This window comes from Kogia breviceps, chromosome 1, assembly GCF_026419965.1.
Source record: "Kogia breviceps isolate mKogBre1 chromosome 1, mKogBre1 haplotype 1, whole genome shotgun sequence".
NCBI lineage: Eukaryota > Metazoa > Chordata > Mammalia > Artiodactyla > Physeteridae > Kogia > Kogia breviceps.
In genome coordinates, this window is record NC_081310.1 from 194,513,239 (window position 1) to 194,531,397 (window position 18,159).

The 18,159-nt window shown below is 44.4% G+C and overlaps 1 protein-coding gene across 2 annotated transcripts; it reads left to right on the top strand.

Moving 5' to 3' along the window:
• Positions 1-269: 269 nt before the first annotated feature.
• DFFA (DNA fragmentation factor subunit alpha) lies at positions 270-18,159 on the top strand. 2 transcript variants are annotated; one of them, XM_059058038.2, is made up of 6 exons: positions 270-526; positions 2,745-2,906; positions 4,712-4,854; positions 14,987-15,176; positions 15,397-15,545; positions 16,493-18,159. In XM_059058038.2, the coding sequence occupies exons 1-6, from the start codon at positions 388-390 to the stop codon at positions 16,703-16,705; spliced, it is 996 nt and encodes a 331-aa protein (XP_058914021.1). In that variant the 5' UTR covers positions 270-387; the 3' UTR covers positions 16,706-18,159. The 2 variants fall into 2 exon arrangements, with proteins under 2 accessions (XP_058914021.1, XP_066873777.1); XM_067017676.1 differs by lacking the exon at positions 2,745-2,906 and having other exon boundaries at positions 290-526.

The window sequence follows — 18,159 nt, forward strand, 5'->3', positions numbered from 1 at the left end:
ATATATACAGAAAGGAGTGCTGTAACAATTCAAGGGAGTATACAGGCGTGTCCTTCATAATGCAAAATGAATCCCTATTGACCTCATTTTGAACGCGCGAATGCAACCCCTTAATATAAGGCAGAAAAGCAAAACACCTCCGGGATCTGAATTGCGCGACCTAAGTCGTCTTTGAACCCACAGACTACAGCTCCCGGCATGCCCCCGGGTCCGCAGGGGATTAGCTGCAACTAGAACTACATCTCCCGGCGTGCCTTGGTCCCACGCGTGATTTGCTACAGCGAGAACTACATCTCCCGGCATGCCGCGGGGGGTGGAGTTGTGTAGGTAGGACTCCCGCGCCTAGCCCCACTGACGTCCCCGTGTTGGTTAGGTCAGACCCTGAAGATGACGGAGGTGGCCGGGGGCCCCAGCGTTCCAGAACCCAGCAATATCCGGGCTCTAAAGCAGTGTCTCCTGTGCCGCAACCACAGCCAGGAACAGCACGGCGTGGCGGCCTCCTGCCTCGAGGAGCTGAGGAGCAAGGGTTGGCACGGGCCGGGGGCGAGGACTTGGGGGGCCGGGGGCGAGGACTTGGGGGGCATGGGCCTGGGCTGAAGGGACCCGGGGAGAGGTGGGGATGTCCGGCGGGGCAAGGTGGGGTCAGGAGAGGCGACTTGGGGCTTCTTGTCACTCGAGTGGAGCCTTGGAACAGAGATGACTCAGGTGGATATGGCGACTTAGCAGTTTCATAGCGTTTACAGACGCTTTAACTTGTGTGAGATTCATATGGTGGCGAGGCAGACGGGAAGTAATATGCGAATTAAGACAGACTCTACTTCGGTGCCTCGCCTCACATGACTCAGATTTTGGATCGAACCCAGTCCAGTGTATTCCTGCCACTCAGGCTCCCTAAGGTGGTACTGGGTCCCCCAGCTGAGCCTACGGCGGGGTGGGAGCGGGTTTCCACAGTCAGCTCTGGCAGGTACCCGTGCGGTAAAGAGGGAGCTGTTACCGACCATCCGGGAGGGCCAGACAAGAAACGTCTGTTGTGAGTGACCGGGTTGACAGAAATTCTGAGCCGCATACTGTTACCAGCTTCCTGATCTTGCACTTAACCATCTCTCCATCCCCAGTTTTCTCATCAGCAAAGTGGGTGTATTTCCAGCCCTGCTCCACAGGATTGGGACTCTGGAAGGAGATGATATATTCAAATGACTTACACGTTGCTGGCCTGTAGCAGTGAACTGCTTACTCAAAGAAGTTCTATTGGTTAAACGTGTGTGTCATCCCCGGGCATGTAGTGGACGTGTGTGTTAGCATGTTCAGGACTTCCTCCCAGAGTCACTAAGCCCAACAGATATCAGACAGATGTCTTTCAGAGATGCAGGGACAGCCAAAGCACTCTAAATGCTTTAGTGACATGGCTTTTGCCATATAAGTGTTTACATATTTTTTGCTTGGCATGAAGTTGCTTAAGTTTTAGTGCCCCATCAGTGCAGTGGCTGGATGCATTTGGCACAGAGGCTTGTATAAGTGCTTGTGTTTCTGGAGCTCGGCCTATACAAGGCTTGCTGTTCTATGTGGGTGGAAGACAGCATTGCCCAATGATCTTTGTAGCCTCTTGGCTACTTCTCTGCCTACTCTAGTCCCATTGGCATTTTAGGCATTGCCATTATTAAATGGGATGGTACAGACCTGCCCTGGACAAAGCCTCTTGCCCAGTGATCATAAAGATGAAAAGCTACTGTTACAAACTTCTGCCTTCTGCTTCTCTTATACTTTCCTATAGGTTAGTAAGACTGCAAAGAAAGATACTGCGAGAACATAGTCATTTTTTTTTCTTTTCTTTTAAAAAATTTTCTTCTTTTCTTTTTCTCTTTTTTTCTTTGTGACATTTGACATATAGGAGAATTTGAGTAGACCACTGAGGAAATGAATGAAAGACTGCTTATTCTCAAGGAATCAAATCAAATCAGACTTTGGTTTGTTGTTCATCCAAGTAAAGGCTCAAGTGCCTCCTAATGGGGTGTAGAGTAGCTGAAAGAAAAACACAGTTTCAAGAGCCAGACTATGTGGGTTGAAATGCCGGCTCTGCCACTTACTGTGTGACCTTGGGCAAATTACTTAACTTCTCTGAGCCTTGGGCTTAACAACCGTAAAAATGGGAGTAACAGGAGTATCTGCGTTATAGGATTATTATGAAATTAAATGCTGTATGTGAAAAGCACTTAGTACAGTACCAGGGACATGGTAAGTGTTATATTAGTACTAGTGGTCATCATTATAGTTATTATAGTTATTATTACCAGGGATTTTTCTAGGCTCTGGGGGCATACTTTTTTTAAAAATTTATTTTTGGCTGCACTGGGTCTTCGTTGCTGCGCCGGGGCTTTCTCTAGTTGAGGCAAGCAGGGGCTACTCTTCGCTGCGGTGCACGGGCTTCTCATTGCAGTGGCTTCTCTTGTTGCGGAGCACAGGCTCTAGGCGTGCGGGCTTCAGTAGTTGCGGCATGTGGGCTCAGCAGTTGTGGCTCACGGGCTCTAGAGCACAGGCTCAGTAGTTGTGGCACATGGGCTTAGTTGCTCCGCGGCATGTGGGATCTTCTTAGACCAGGGCTCAAACCTGTGTCCCATGCATTGGCAGATGGATTCTTAACCACTGCACCACTAGGGAAGTCCTGGGGCATACATATTGAGAGTGCAAGGACAGATGTAATTTCCCTATGGATACTTGTCAATTACCAAATATTTTATTCCTCTCAGCTTGTGACATTCTGGCCATTGATAAGTCCCTGGCACCAGTCACCCTGGTCCTGGCAGAGGATGGCACCATAGTGGATGATGACGATTACTTCCTGTGTCTTCCTGCCAATACTAAGTTTGTGGCACTGGCTGGGAATGAGAAGTGGGCTTACAACAATTCAGGTAAGAAATGCTGGCCGTATATACAATATACCACCCATCATGATTTATTTTACTGTGGAGGCACCTGGTTGCTGTTTGGCTGGCTGTTTAAGCATTTATGCAGCAAACATGTACTGAGCACCTTCTGTATACCAGCACAGTGCCGAGCCTGGGGATGAAGATGAACGAGATGGGCTCGGTTCTCACATAACTCACAGACGGACAGCAACTGAAACACAGCAGGGCAGAGAGATCTGTGCTGCAGGTGGGGTCAGACTGTCTGGTCTGAATCCTGGCTCTGCCATTTACTAGCCGTGTGACCTTGAGCAAATTATCTAACATTTCAGCCCCGTATTGAGATAACAATTACAGTACCTGTCTCCTAGCGTTGTTGTAAGGATACTAGAACATAGTACATATCAAGCCAGGGCTTCTCAGCAGCACTACTGACATTTGGGGCCGGAGAATTCTTTGTTGTTGGGTTGCTGTCCTGTGTCTTGCAGGATGTTTTTTTGTTTTGTTTTGTTTTGTTTTGTTTTTTTTTGTGGTATGCGGGCCTCTCACTGCTGCGGCCTCTCCTGTCGCGGAGCACAGGCTCCAGACGCGCAGGCCCAGCGGCCATGGCTCACGGGCCCAGCCGCTCCGCGGCACGTGGGATCCTCCCGGACCAGGGCACGAACCCGTGACCCCTGCACCGGCAGGCGGACCCCCAACGACTGCGCCACCAGGGAAGCCCTTGCAGGATGTTTAGCAGCATCGCTGGTGTTTACCTACTAGGTGTCAGTAGCATCTCCTCACCCTAATTGTGACAACCAAAAATGCCTCTAGACATTGTCAAATGTCTACTGGGGGTGGGATGGGCAAAATCACTGCCACTGGTTGAGAGCCACTGTTAGAAAGCATTTAGATCTCACCTGGTGCACAGTAAGACAAATAAATATCACCATCATTAACATCATCCTCACTAGAAATAAAAAGGGAACTAATATTGATTGGCAAGGATCAAAGCGCTAAAAAGTGTCTTGAGGAAAGTCCCTAGGCCACTAAAGTGAGGAAGTCACCCTTCAGCGATGGCTTTCTCAGCCACCTTTGTACTCGGGCCCAAGGGACAGTGAACAGTGGCTGCAGCTCCTCCAGTCAAGGATAAGACCCATCCCCAAGCACAGGAGAAGTGCTGATGAGGATGAATGTTTTTGCATACAGAAGTAGAACACACCCACAGACACAAAAACGAAGCTAAAGGGAAGTGTGACAGTATCCTGGGTATGCATAAGCATACATTGGATTTAAGTGGCTTCCTCTGTAAAAGAATACAGAGCAGTTTCACACAGAAATAAATGGAAGATGGGGACTTCCCCGGTGGTCCACTGGTAAAAAAATCCACCTTCCAATGAAGGGGATGTGGATTCAATCCCTGGTCAGGGAACTGAGATCCCACATGCCATGGGGCAACTAAGCCCTCGCGCCACAGCTACTGAGCCTGAACACCACAACTAGAGAGCCCGCACGCCACAACTAGAGAGAAGCCCGTGCACCGCAGCGAATGATCCCTCATGTCCAACAAAGATCCCCACATGCTGCAGCTAAGACCTGCTGCAGCCAAAAAAAAAAAAGGAAGATGGAACAAGAGGGAAAATTAAGGTCCTAGATGGGGATTGCCTTTCCCATGAATCCCTGAGAAAAGGTGCTTCCTTCACCATCGAAATTATTCTAAGTGATCTGTCGGAAGGATGTGCCGACATCCTCGAGGTCTGAGTTGGAGGAGGAAGTGAGAACAGCTCTTCCGGTTAATCTGACTCTGACCGGCATTTTCTCCCATGTATCAGATGGAGGTACGGCTTGGATTACTCAAGAGTCCTTTGACGGAGATGAAACAGACAGCGGGGCAGGGTTGAAGTGGAAGAATGTGGCCAGGCAGCTGAAAGAAGACCTATCCAGCGTCATCCTCCTGTCCGAGGAGGACCTCCAAGTAAGCCTCCTCCGCAACCCATAGCCGCGTCCCTCCAGCCTGTGCTGCCCCCAGCACCTTAGTTGCCATGCATCCTGCCATAATAATTTCATCACTTCTTAATTTTTAAGTAATTCTTAGATGACAACCAAGGTTCTTCATTTTCTAATTCTCTCACCTACAGTAGGAAATTTTCACCCCTCACCCTGCATCAGAATCACCAGTGGAGCTTTTTAAAAACACAGATGCCAAGGCCCCACCTAGACCCATTTAGGCCCAAGGCGTGGGTCAAGGATGCACTGCTAAAGAATGCAGATTAAATCTTAGCTCCATCTCTATGACTTTGAACCGGTAACTTAGCCTCTCTGCTTATGTTTCCTCTCCAGTAGAATTAGGATAAAATAGTATTATTAACTCAAAAAAATATTTATTGAGCCCTTGTCCTCTGCCTGACACGGTTCTATGCACAGAGGTACAATGGTGAAGAAGCCAGACACAGTCCCTGCTCTAATGGAACTCAAGTCCTGGTGGAAGGAGGCAGACAAAATAAGCAGCATGTCAGACAGGGCAGTGTGCCAAGAGTGATGGGAAGGCTCCTGAAAGGAGGTAACCTTTTAGTAATTTTTTAAACTTGTGTATTTATTTTGAATAAATCATATTAATACTTTCACATGGTTCAAAATCCAAGAGGTATAGAAGGATACACAGGTAGCCAGAAAGTAAAACAACCCAAATGTCCGTCAGCTGATAACTAGATAAATAAAATGCGGTATATCCAAACAATGGCATATATTATCCAGCCATAAAAAGGAATGGAGGATTAACACATGCTACAACATGGATAAAACTTGAAAACATTATGCTAAGTGAAAGAAGCCAGACATGAAATGTCACATATTTTATGATCGCATTTATATGAAATGGCCAGAATACACAAGTCCGCAGAAATAGTAGGTAGATTAGTGGTTGCCTAGGGATGGGGTTGGTGGGGAGTTTTAAGGAGGAATAAGGAGGAACTGCTAATGGGTACAGTTCTTTCTGGGGTGGTGAATCTGTTCTAAGACTGATTGTGGTGGTGATTGCACTATCACAAGAAGACCACTAATTATACTGAAGCCCACTGAACTATACACTTTATATGGGTGAATTGTATAGTATATTAACTATATCTTGATAAAGCTGGGTTTTTGGGGGGTTTTTTTTGGCCACGGGGGCATGTGGGATCTTAGTTCCCCGACCAGGAATCGAAGCTACGTCCCCTGCATTGGAAGCATGGAGTCTTAACCACTGGACCATCAAGGAAATCCCTCAGTTAAGCTGTTTAGGAAAAAAAGGATATACAGGAAAAGTCTGACTCCTGCCCCCAGCCACGCAACTTCCCCTTCCTGGAGACAACCAATCTGTCAGTTTCCCATTCCAGAGATACTTTATATACAAACAAATACATAAGTGTTTTTACCTCCTCCCCTATATCACACGAGTGGAGGCATCTCTACCCTGTTTTAATTTTTTTTTAATTAATTTATTTAATTTAGTTATTTTTGGCTGCGTTGGGTCTTCGTTGCTGAGCGCGGGCTTCCTCTAGTTGCGGCGAGCGGGGGCCCCTCCTCATTGCGGTGCGCAGGCTCGTCATTGCGGTGGCTTCTCGTTGCAGAGCACGGGCTCTAGGTGCGCGGGCTTCAGTAGTTGTGGCACGCGGGCTCAGTAGTTGTGGCTCCTGGGCTCTAGAGCACAGGCTCAGTAGTTGTGGCGCACGGGCTTAGTTGCTCCACAGCATGTGGGATCTTCCCAGACCAGAGCTCGAACCCGTGACCCCTGCATTGGCGGGTAGATTCTTAACCACTGTACCACCAGGGGAGCCCTCTACTCTGTCTTAAAGAAAGATTTGGAAAGTATTCCAGATCAGTTTATAAAAGACATCCTCCCCTCTTTTCCACCACTGCATATATTCCATTTCGTGCTTGTACCATGACTTATTTAATGAGACTCCCCCACTGGGGGACATGTGGGTTGTCATCAGTCTTGCTATCCTAGTCAGTGCTGCAAAAAGCTTAGATCAGTGTCATTTTGCACACATGCTTGTGCATAGAATAAATTCATAGAATTTAGCTGAGAAACATTGGCAGGTCCCAAGAGGAGACCCTGAAGGACAAGAGGAAGCCTGCCATGGAAAGGTTGGGGCCAGAGTGTTCCAGGCAGAGGAAGGGGAGGAGCAAGCTTGATTTTTTTCTTTCTTGTTTTTTCTTTTTTATGACACAGAAAGGGGGGACTTCTCTGGCAATCCAGTGGTTAAGACTCTGTGCTTCCACTGCAGGGGGCGTAGGTTCGATCCCTGGTTGGGGAACTAAGATCCCACATGCCCCGTGGCCAAAAAAAAAGAAACAGAAAGGGGTCATGAGATCCCTTCCCATCCCAACATACTAGATACCCCTAGCATAAGGAGCACAGCAGTCCTTACCAAAATAGGGATACCAGAATATGAGTGAGCCTGGCCCTGACAGCTAGGCTCCACAGGGAAGCTTAGGACAGGAGCTTGCAGAGGGTGGCCGCACGATAGGTAGAGGAAAGGTACCACCATCTCGGGGACCACGGGGAGTGAGGACAGATGGGAGGGAAGGGAGGAGGAGCACAGGGATCAAGTACATGGTGTCCTGAGGATTAGAACTAAGACTGACTGATCCTTGGGATGTTATTAACTGCTCTTGCCTCATTTTCCTCATCTGTTAAGGTGGTGGTAATACTAGTACTTACCTCATAAGGTTTGTACCTCTTGAATTTTGAACCTTATGAATGTATATTAATACTACTTGTTCGAAAATGGATGCAATATGAAAGTTAAGGATAACTTATAAAGTCATCTCTTCCAAGAGGCCTCTCCCAATCTAGAGCAGCCCTCCTCATCACTTTCTGTCCTAAGGGTTTTACATCAGTTTTCTCACTGATACATAGTAAGTGCTCGAGAAATGCAAACGCTTATTATTGTATTTCTTATTAAGCTTCATATTCGAATCTGCAGCTGAAGTTAGATTTACTCTCCAAGAATTTCAACAGTTTGATCTTTCTCTTATGAAGACTATTTCATTTTTTTTAATTTTTTTATTATTATTTTTTAAAATTTATTTTTGTCTGCCTTGGGTCTTCACTGCAAGCACATGGGCTTTCTCTAATTGCGGCAAGCAGGGGCTACTCTTCAATGCAGTGCACGGGCTTCTCATGCGGTGGCTTCTCTTGTTGTGGAGCACGGGCTGTAGGTGCGCAGGCTTCAGTAGTTGTGGCATGAGGGCTCAGTAGCTGTGGCGCACGGGCTTAGTTGCTCCAGCATATGGGATCTTCCCGGACAAGGGCTCGAACCCGTGTCCCCTGAATTGGCAGGCGGATTCTTAACCACTGTGCCACCAGGGAAGGAAGCCCTGAAGACTATTTTTAATCTAATGCTGTATATGCCAAAAGATTGAGCCTTCTTAAGATCTAGGGTATGATAAGTGAGGTCTCCCTTATTTCATAGACTGAGCACGTCATTTAAAAGTTGAGTAGTTTGTATTTGAAAAACAGTCGTTCAGGGCTTCCCTGGTGGCGCAGTGGTTAAGAACCCGCCTGCCAATGCAGCGGACACACGTTCGAGCCCTCGTCCGGGAAGATCCCACATGCTACGGAGCAACTAAGCCCGTGTGCCACAGCTACTGAGCCCGTGCTCTAGAGCCTACGTGCCACAACTGCTGAAGCCCACACGCCTAGAGCCCGTGCTCTGCAACAAGAGAAGCCATTGCAATGAGAAGCCCGTGCACTGCGACAAAGAGTAGCCCCCGCTCGCCGCAACTAGAGAAAGCCCGCGTACAGCAACGAAGACCCAACACAGCCAAAAATAAATAAATTAAAAACAAACAAAAAAAAATAGTCGTTCAGAGTACAAACATGTATAATAAAAATGTTTAAGGTTAAAATCATCAGAAAGACTTTTGCTTGAAACAGCCTCATACCGATTCATTGTACAAGTGATCATACACCTCCTCCTTTATATTCTGTACAATGTACAATGGGTTATTTAATATCAGGATTTTGTTTTGTTTTAATTTTTATTTGGAGTATAGTTATTTACAATATTGTTTTACTTTCTGGTGTACAGCAAAGTGAATCAGTTATACATATACATATATCCACTCTTTTTTAGATCTTTTCCCAAATAGGTCATTACAGAGTATTGAGTAGAGTTCCCTGTGCTGTACAGTAGGTCATTATTATCTATTTTGTATATAGTAGTGTGTATGTGTCAATCCCAGTCTCCCAATTTATCCCTCCTCCCCCTCCCCCCCAGTAACCATAAGTTTGTTTTCTACATCTGTGACTCTATTTCTTTTTGTTTTGTTTTTAATAAGGCACTAAGGCAATATTTTCCTAATTTTTTCACCAGAAGAAAACTGAAAAAATTACATGTCTCTTTCCTGACTTTCAGGCAGCCATATTAGGTAACTTTGGGAACTAGATGGAATGAGTCTGCGAAATTGATGTATTTGAGAGCTATAACATCACGTTTAGAAAGTACTTTCCGATATCTTTTTTGTTCTTTTTTAACATCTTTATTGGAGTATAATTGCTTTACAATGGTGTGTTAGTTTCTGCTTTACAACAAAGTGAATCAGTTATACATATACATATGTTCCCATATCTCTTCCCTCTTGCGTCTCCTATCCCACCCCTCTAGGTGGTCACAAACCACCTAGCTGATCCCCCTGTGCTATGCGGCTGCTTCCCACTAGCTATCCACCCTACGTTTGGTAGTGTATATATGTCCATGCCACTCTCTCACTTCGTCACAGCTTACCCTTCCCCCCTCCATATCCTCAAGTCCATGCTCTAGTAGGTCTGTGTTTTATTCTTGTCCTACCCCTAGTCTCTTCATGACATTTTTGTTTCTTAGATTCCAGATATATGTGTTAGCATACGGTATTTGTTTTTCTCCTTCTGACTTACTTCACTCCGTATGACAGACTCCAGGTCCATCCATTGTTTTTATTTCCATTTCTCTAGGAGGTGGGTCAAAAAGGATCTTGCCGTGATTTATGTCATAGAGTGTTCTGCCTATGTTTTCCTCTGAGAGTTTGACAGTGTCTGGCCTTACATTTAGGTCTTTAACCCATTTTGAGTTTATTTTTGTGTATGGTGTTAGGGAGTGTTCTAATTTCATACGTTTACATGTACCTGTCCAGTTTTCCCAGCACCACTTATTGAAGAGGCTGTCTTTTCTCCACTGTATATTCTTGCCTCCTTTATCAAAGATAAGGTGACCATATGTGTGTGGGTTTATCTCTGGGCTTTCTATCCTGTTCCATTGATCTATATTTCTGTTTTTATGCCAGTACCATACTGTCTTGATTACTGTAGCTTTGGAGTGTAGTCTGAAGTCAGGGAGCCTGATTCCTGCAGCTCCATTTTTCTTTCTCAAGATTGCTTTGGCTATTCGGGGTCTTTTGTGTTTCCATACAAATTGTGAAATTTTTTGTTCTAGTTCTGTAAAAAATGCCAGTGGTAGTTTGATGGGGATTGCACTGAATCTGTAGATTGCTTTGGCAAGTAGAGTCATTTTCACAATGTTGATTCTTCCAATCCAAGAACATGGTATATCTCTCCATCTATTTGTATCATCTTTAATTTCTTTCATCAGTGTCTTATAATTTTCTGCATACAGGTGTTTTGTCTCCTTAGGTAGGTTTATTCCTAGATATTTTATGCTTTTTGTTGCAATGGTAAATGGGAGTGTTTTCTTAATTTCACTCTCAGATTTTTCATCATTAGTGTATAAGAATGCCAGAGATTTCTGTGCATTAATTTTGTAGCCTGCTACTTTACCAAATTCATTGATTAGCTCTAGTAGTTTTCTGGTAGCATCCTTAAGATTCTCTATGTATAGTATCATGTCATCTGCAAACAGTGACAGCTTTACTTCTTCTTTTCCGATTTGGATTCCTTTTATTTCTTTTTCTTCTCTGATTGCTGTGGCTAGAACTTCCAAAACTATGTTGAATAAGAGTGGTGAGAGTGGGCAACCTTGTCTTGTTCCTGATCTTAGTGGAAATGGTTTCAGTTTTTCACCATTGAGGACAATGTTGGCTGTGGGTTTCTCATATATGGCCTTTATTATGTTGAGGAAAGTTCCCTCTATGCCTACTTTCTGCAGAATTTTTATCATAAATGGGTGTCGAATTTTGTCAAAAGCTTTTTCTGCATCTATTGAGATGATCATATGGTTTTTCTCCTTCAGTTTGTTGATATGGTGTATCACGTTGATTGATTTGTGTATATTGAAGAATCCTTGCATTCCTGGAATAAACCCTACTTGATCATGGTGTATGATCCTTTTAACGTGCTATTGGATTCTGTTTGCTAGTATTTTGTTGAGGATTTTTGCATCTGTGTTCATCAGTGATATTGGCCTGTAGTTTTCTTTCTTTGTGACGTCTTTGTCTGCTTTTGGTATCAGGGTGATGGTGGTCTCATAGAATGAGTTTGGGAGTGTTCCTCCCTCTTCTATCTTTTGGAAGAGTTTGAGAAGGATAGGTGTTAGCTCTTCTCTAAATGTTTGATAGAATTCGCCTGTGAAGCCCTCTGGTCCTGGGCTTTTGTTTGTTGGAAGATTTTTAACCACAGTTTCAATTTTGGTGCTTGTGATTGGTCTGTTCATATTTTCTATTTCTTCCTGGTTCAGTCTTGGCAGATTGTGCATTTCTAAGAATTTGTCCATTTCTTCCAGGGTGTCCATTTTATTGGCATGCAGGTGCTTGTAATAATCTCTAATAATCTTTTGTATTTCTGCAGTGTCCATTGTTTGTTCTCCTTTTTCTTTTCTAATTCTATTGATTTGAGTCTTCTCCCTTTTTTTCTTGATGAGTCTGGCTAATAGTTTATCAATTTTGTTTATCTTCTCAAGGAACCAGCTTTTAGTTTTATTGATCTTTGCTATCATTTCCTTCATTTCTTTTTCATTTATTTCTGATCTAATTGTTATGATTTCATTCCTTCTGCTAAATTTGGGGGGTTTTTTGTTCTTCTTTCTCTAATTCTTTAGGTGCAAAGTTAGGTTGTTTATTTGAGACGTTTCCTGTTTCTTAAGGTAGGATTGTATTGCTGTAAACTTTCCTCTTAGAACTGCTTTTGCTGCATCCCATAGGTTTTAGGTCGTCGTGTCTCCATTGTCATTTGTTTCTAAGTATTTTTTGATTTCCTCTTTGATTTCTTCAGTGATCACTTCGTTATTAAGTAGTATATTGTTTAGCCTCCATGTGTTTATATTTTTTACAGATCTTTTCTTGTAATTGATATCTAGTCTCATAGCGTTGTGGTCGGAAAAAATACTTGATACGATTTCAATTTTCTTAAACTTACCAAGGCTAGATTTGTGACCCAAGATATGATCTATCCTGGAGAATGTTCCATAAGCACTTGAGAAAAACGTGTATTCTGTTGTTTTTGGATGGAATATCCTATAAATATCAAGTCCATCTTGTTTAATGTATCATTTAAAACTTGTGTTTCCTTATTTATTTTCATTTTGGATGATCTGTCCATTGGTGAAAGTGGGGTGTTACAGTCCCCTACTATGATTGTGTTACTGTCGATTTCCCCTTTTATGGCTGTTAGCATTTGCCTTATGTATTGAGGTGCTCCTATGTTGGGTGCGTAAATATTTACAATTGTTATACTTTCTTCTTGGATCGATCCCTTGATCGTTATGTAGTGTCCTTCTTTGTCTCTTGTAATAGTCTTTATCTTAAAATCTATTTTGTCTGATATGAGAATTGCTACTCCAGCTTTCCTTTGATTTCCATTTGCATGGAATATCTTTTTCCATCCCCTCACTTTCAGTCTGTATGTGTTCCTAGGTCTGAAGCGGGTCTCTTGTAGACAGCATATATATGGGTCTCGTTTTTGTATCCATTCAGCCAGTCTGTGTCTTTTGGTGGGAGCATTTAATCCATTTACATTTAAGGTAATTATCAATATGTATGTTCCTATTCCCATTTTCTTTGATATGTTTTCTTTGTATTTAATTTTTGATAGTTTGATTAATATGTGTCTTGGCGTGTTTCTCCTTGGATTTATCCTGTATGGGACTCTCTGTGCTTCCTGGACTTGATTAACTATTTCCTTTCCCATATTAGGGAAGTTTTCAACTATAATCTCTTCAAATATTTTCTCAGTCCCTTTCTTTTTCTCTTCTTCTTCTGGGACCCCTATAATTCGAATGTTGGTGCGTTTAATGTTGTCCCAGAGGTCTCTGAGACTGTCCTCAGTTCTTTTCATTCTTTTTTCTTTCTTCTGCTCTCCAGTAGTTATTTCCACTATTTTATCTTCCAGGTCACTTATCCGTTCTTCTGCCTCAGTTATTCTGCTATTGATCCCTTCTAGAGTATTTTTAATTTCATTTATTGTGTTGTTCATCATTGCTTGTTTCCTCTTTAGTTCTTCTAGGTCCTTGTTAAATGTTTCTTGCATCTTCTCTATTGCCAAGATTTTAGATCATCTTTACTATCATTATTCTGAATTCTTTTTCAGGTAGACTGCCTATTTCCTCTTCATTTGTTAGGTCTGGTGGGTTTTTATCTTGCTCCTTCATCTGCTGTGTGTTTTTCTGTCTTCTCATTTTGCTTATCTTACTGTGTTTGGGGACTCCTTTTTGCAGGCTGCAGGTTTATAGTTCCCGTTGTTTTTGGTGTCTGTCCCCAGTGGCTAAAGTTGGTTCAGTGGGTTGTGTAGGTTTCCTGGTAGAGGGGACTAGTGCCTGTGTTCTGGTGGATGGGGCTGGATCTTATCTTTCTGGTGGGTAGGTCCACGTCTGGTGGTGTGTTTTGGGGTGTCTGTGGCCTTATTATGATTTTAGGCAGCCTCTCTGATAATGGATGGGGTTGTGTTCCTGTCTTGCTAGTTGTTTGGCATAGGGTGTCCAGCACTGTAGCTTGCTGGTTGTTGAGTGAAGCTGGGTGTTGGTGTTAAGATGGAGATCTCTGGGAGATTTTCGCCATTTGATATTACATGGAGCTGGGAGGTTTCTTGTGGACCAGTGTCCTGAAGTTGGTTCTCCCACTTCAGAGACACAGCCCTGATGCCTGGCTGGAGCACCAAGAGCCTTTAATCCACATGGCTCAGAATAAAAGGGAGAAAAAATAGGAAGGAAGGAAGGAAGAAAGGGAAGAAAGGAAGAAAGAAAGAAAGAAGATAAAGTAAAGTAGGATAAAATAAAGTTATTAAAATAAAAAATAATTATTAAGAAAAATTTTAAAAAGTAAAAAAAAAAAAACAACGGGTAGGTCAGAACCCTAGGACAAATGGTGAAAGCAAAGCTATATAGACAAAATCTCACACAGAAGCAGCACACACATATACACTCACAAAAAGAGAAAAAGGAGAAAATAGTAATATATCTTGCTCCCAAAGTCCACCTCCTCAATTTGGGATGATTTGTTGTCTATTCAGGTATTCCATAGATGGAGGTACATCAAGTTGACTGTGGAGCTTTAATCCGTTGCTTCTGAGGCTGCTGGGAGAGATTTCCCTTTCTCTTCTTTGTTCGCACAGCTCCTGGGGTTCAGCTTTGGACTTGGCCCCGCCTCTGCGTGTAGGTCGCCCGAGGGCATCTGTTCTTCGCTCATACAGGACGGGGTTAAAGGAGCAGCTGATTCAGGGGCTCTGGCTCACTTAGGCTGGGGGGAGGGAGGGGCACGGATGCGGGGCGAGCCTGCGGCGGCAAAGGCCTGCATGACGTTGCACCAGCCTGAGGCGCACCGCGCATTCTCCCGGGGAAGTTGTCCCTGGATCCCGGGACCCCGGCGGTGGTGGGCTGCACCGGCTCCCGGCAGGGGCGGTGTGGAGAGTGACCTGTGCTCACACACAGGCTTCTTGGTGGCGGCAGCAGCGGCCTTAGCATCTCATGCCCGTCTCTGGTGTCCGCACTGGTAGCCACGGCTCGCGCCCGTCTCTGGAGCTCCTTTAAGCGGCGCGCTTAATCCCCTCTCCTCTTGCACCAGGAAACAAAGAGGCAAGAAAAAGTCTCTTGTCTCTTCAGCAGCTCCGCGCCTGTCTCTGCAGCTCCTTTAAGCGGCGCGCTTAAACCCCTCTCCTTGCGCACCAGCCCGATTTCTTAAAGTCCGTATTTGTTTGTCAGATGCTTATTGATGTCCCATGTTCAGAGCTGGCTCAGGAACTCAGCCAAAGTCGTGTCGCAGTCCAGGGGCTCCAGAACACCCTCCAGCAGGTCCTTGACCAGAGAGAGGAAGCCCGTCAGTCCAAGCAGCTCTTGGAGCTTTACCTCCGGGCTTTGGAGAAGGAGGGCAGCATCCTGTTGAAGCAGCAAGGTAGGATTCATCGGCTGGGGGAGTCACACTGAGAACTCAGTAGAGCCTCTCCTTGAGAGAGAGCCAGATGCTTACCATGTGGTCAAAAACAGTGAAGCCACAGCTGCTGGCATCTTGAGATGACAGGCTTCTGTCTGCCCAGCTGATTGCTCTGGCTGGGAGTTGGTATGGCTGTATGTGTACGTGGTGTGCTGATCTCTGTCTCACATCTGCTTTGCAGAGTCCAAAGCTGGCCTTGGTGATGAGAGGGATGCAGTTGACACGGGTACTGGAGAGAGCTCCTCCGAAATTGCACTGACGAGCCACATCCTCACTGTGCTGAAGGAGAAACCCGCCCCAGAGCTGAGTTTGTCTAGTCAAGATTTGGAGGTGGGCGCACACCAGGGACCCTGACCTTTGCAAGGAGAGGCTTGTATCAGGTTTTTTTCACCTCTGCAGACCTTGAATCATAGCTGTCAATTTGCCCATTATTAATATGCAAAGCATTTGCAAACATCTCATTTAATCCAAATCTTAAATAAAATGGGTACACTCCCTCAGATCATCAAACATTATTTTCTGATCCAAAGTAGGTAATGAAATGTCTGACCCCGAAAGGGAGGAACAGCAGGACCCAGGCTTCTGAGATGTATCTGTCAGTGGTTGAAAAAGATCCATAAGCCATAGAAGCACATAAAATATCCTTGAGAAAGTCCCACTCGAGGGGATCGTCTTGCGCTCTCAGACCAGGGAACTGGAGGCTTGATGAAGGGAACCCATCAAAGTGGGTGCTCCTTCTTTCTTTTTTTTGGGGGGGGATTTGCTGTAGCTTGTGTTTTTGTTTCATCAGTTGTTTCACAGTTATTTTATTTTTATTTTTTATTTTATCTTATTTTTGGCCATGCCGAGTGGCATGTGGGATCTTAGTTCCCCGACCAGGGATCGAACCTGTGCCCCCTGCAATGGGAGTGCAGAATCTTAACCACTGGACCGCCAGGGAAGTCCCTGGGTGCTGCTTCTTATGCTTCACCCTTGTCCCTGTTCCCAGTACTTCCTTGGTGTAGCTAGAAGGGAAAGAAGCTGTACTGACTTGAGCTTGGCTAAATTTCCTGTGAGCGGAGGACTTTATTGTTGCTCCAAGTAAACTGCTCTATAGAGGTCCTTTCCTTTTGGTGTTGTATGGTGAGAAGAGGCCTGTGACAATTGAATATGATGGAGACCTGGCATTTCAGCATAAAGACATGACATAGATTGATATTGCCGATTCTCACCCCCCTGAAGAAAATCACGAGAGCAGCAGAGGTGCTGGTTCTTAATGGTTCTCACTCTTGCCACAGTTGGTTGCCAAGGAGGACCCGAAAGCATTGGCTGTTGCTTTGACCTGGGACATAAAGAAGACGGAAGCTGTTCAACAGACCTGTAATCAGGAGCTTAGCCTGCGCCTCCAGCAGGTACAGAGCTTGTATTCTCTGAGGAGCATTTCAGCAAGGAAGAGTTCGCTGCCTGGAGAAGTGCAGAATCCCAAACAAGCCAGACGAGACCCCACATAGCTGGCAGCCAGAAACATGCCAAAGAAAACCTTGGGTTTTGTATCAGTGTCAGTAAATACCTTCAGCCTAATCGTTGTAGCTCCCTACATACTCCTCTACCCTCTGCCTTCGAGAATGTTCTCCTGGAACAGGCTGGAAGACAGGCTTCATGCCCTTTCCAGAAAAGCTGTTCCAGATCTCCACATGGGCTCTCCGACCTATTTTGAACCATAGAGCTGCACCAGCAATATCCCACCTCCTCTAATTGCAAGTTCTTATGTTCTCTAACAGTAGTTGTAAAGGGCAGGGAAAAGAAATTGTCATATTTTCAGACCCACTATTCTTTTTTTTAACTTTTTTTTTCTTCTACATCAGATCTGTTGAACTATGCAGCTATCATAGTAATAGACCCACTATTCTTATTCTGAAGATGGAACTGCAGAATTTTAAATACAAATAATAGTAGAGAAGATGACATATCAGAGTGTTGATTATGGCCACAAACTTGTTTCTCAAGTTAAGGAATTTTTTCGTTTGTTTTAAAGGCACGTATTAAATTTGCAGACCATAGGGACATACGGAGTGTAATTCACCATTTCTAATATCTAATTCAGTATTGTGAAATTATATGCATTACCACTGTGAAACTTTTCAGTTTTCTAATGTGTTTTATCAGCAGGAGGTATAAAAAGGTCATTAAATCAGTCTCCATGAGATATGACTCCAGGTCTCTCTGGGTGCAAAGTAGAGACTTCTGGTTTCTATTCCCCGTTTCTGTACAAGCTTGTTCTTCGGGTTTTGTAATCTACAACGCAGTCTCTCTTGCAGGGAAAAGATAATTAGTTACTTACTTATTTGACTTACTTTTTAAGCATACTTAGAGGAAAATAGAATGCTATTAAGAGATACATTGGCTAATTATTAAGTAAAGAAATATAACAATAAGTCAGTCCTAGGACGAGGGAGAGGTACGGAAAACAAACAGAACAAAAAGAACTGTTTCCTTCTCCTGTGCCCTTCCTCAAGGAGGACTCAGACCTACTCAGCACAGTCTTGCTAATGCCTTATGCTTTTGTTCTCACTTATCAGCCCCAATATTTCTTTTTTTTTTTTTTTTTTTTTTTGGTGGTACGTGGGCCCCTCACTGCTGTGGCCTCTCCCGTTGCGGAGCACAGGCTCCGGACGCGCAGGCTCAGCGGCCATGGCTCACGGGCCCAGCCGCTCCGCGGCATGTGGGATCTTCCCGGACCGGGGCACGAACCCGTGTGCCCTGCATCAGCAGGCGGATTCTCAACCACTGCGCCACCAGGGAAGCCCCAATATTTCTTTTTTAATAGCATATTTTATAATGCCTCCTTAGTTATCCTTAAATGAAAGCCAGAGCTGATAACCTACCTATGTGCATACCTTCGGCAACATAATACCCCCAAATGTAGTATTTCAGAAGAAATAAAGGAAAATAATTTCCAACAAAA

Excerpts from the sequence above, each read along its gene's own strand:
- DFFA (XM_059058038.2), top strand. The coding sequence starts at position 388 with ATGACGGAGGTGGCCGGGGGCCCCAGCGTTCCAGAACCCAGCAATATC. Across the intron at positions 15,177-15,396 it reads CATCCTGTTGAAGCAGCAAG|AGTCCAAAGCTGGCCTTGGT; the intron begins GTAGGATTCATC and ends TCTGCTTTGCAG. Across the intron at positions 15,546-16,492 it reads TGTCTAGTCAAGATTTGGAG|TTGGTTGCCAAGGAGGACCC; the intron begins GTGGGCGCACAC and ends CTCTTGCCACAG.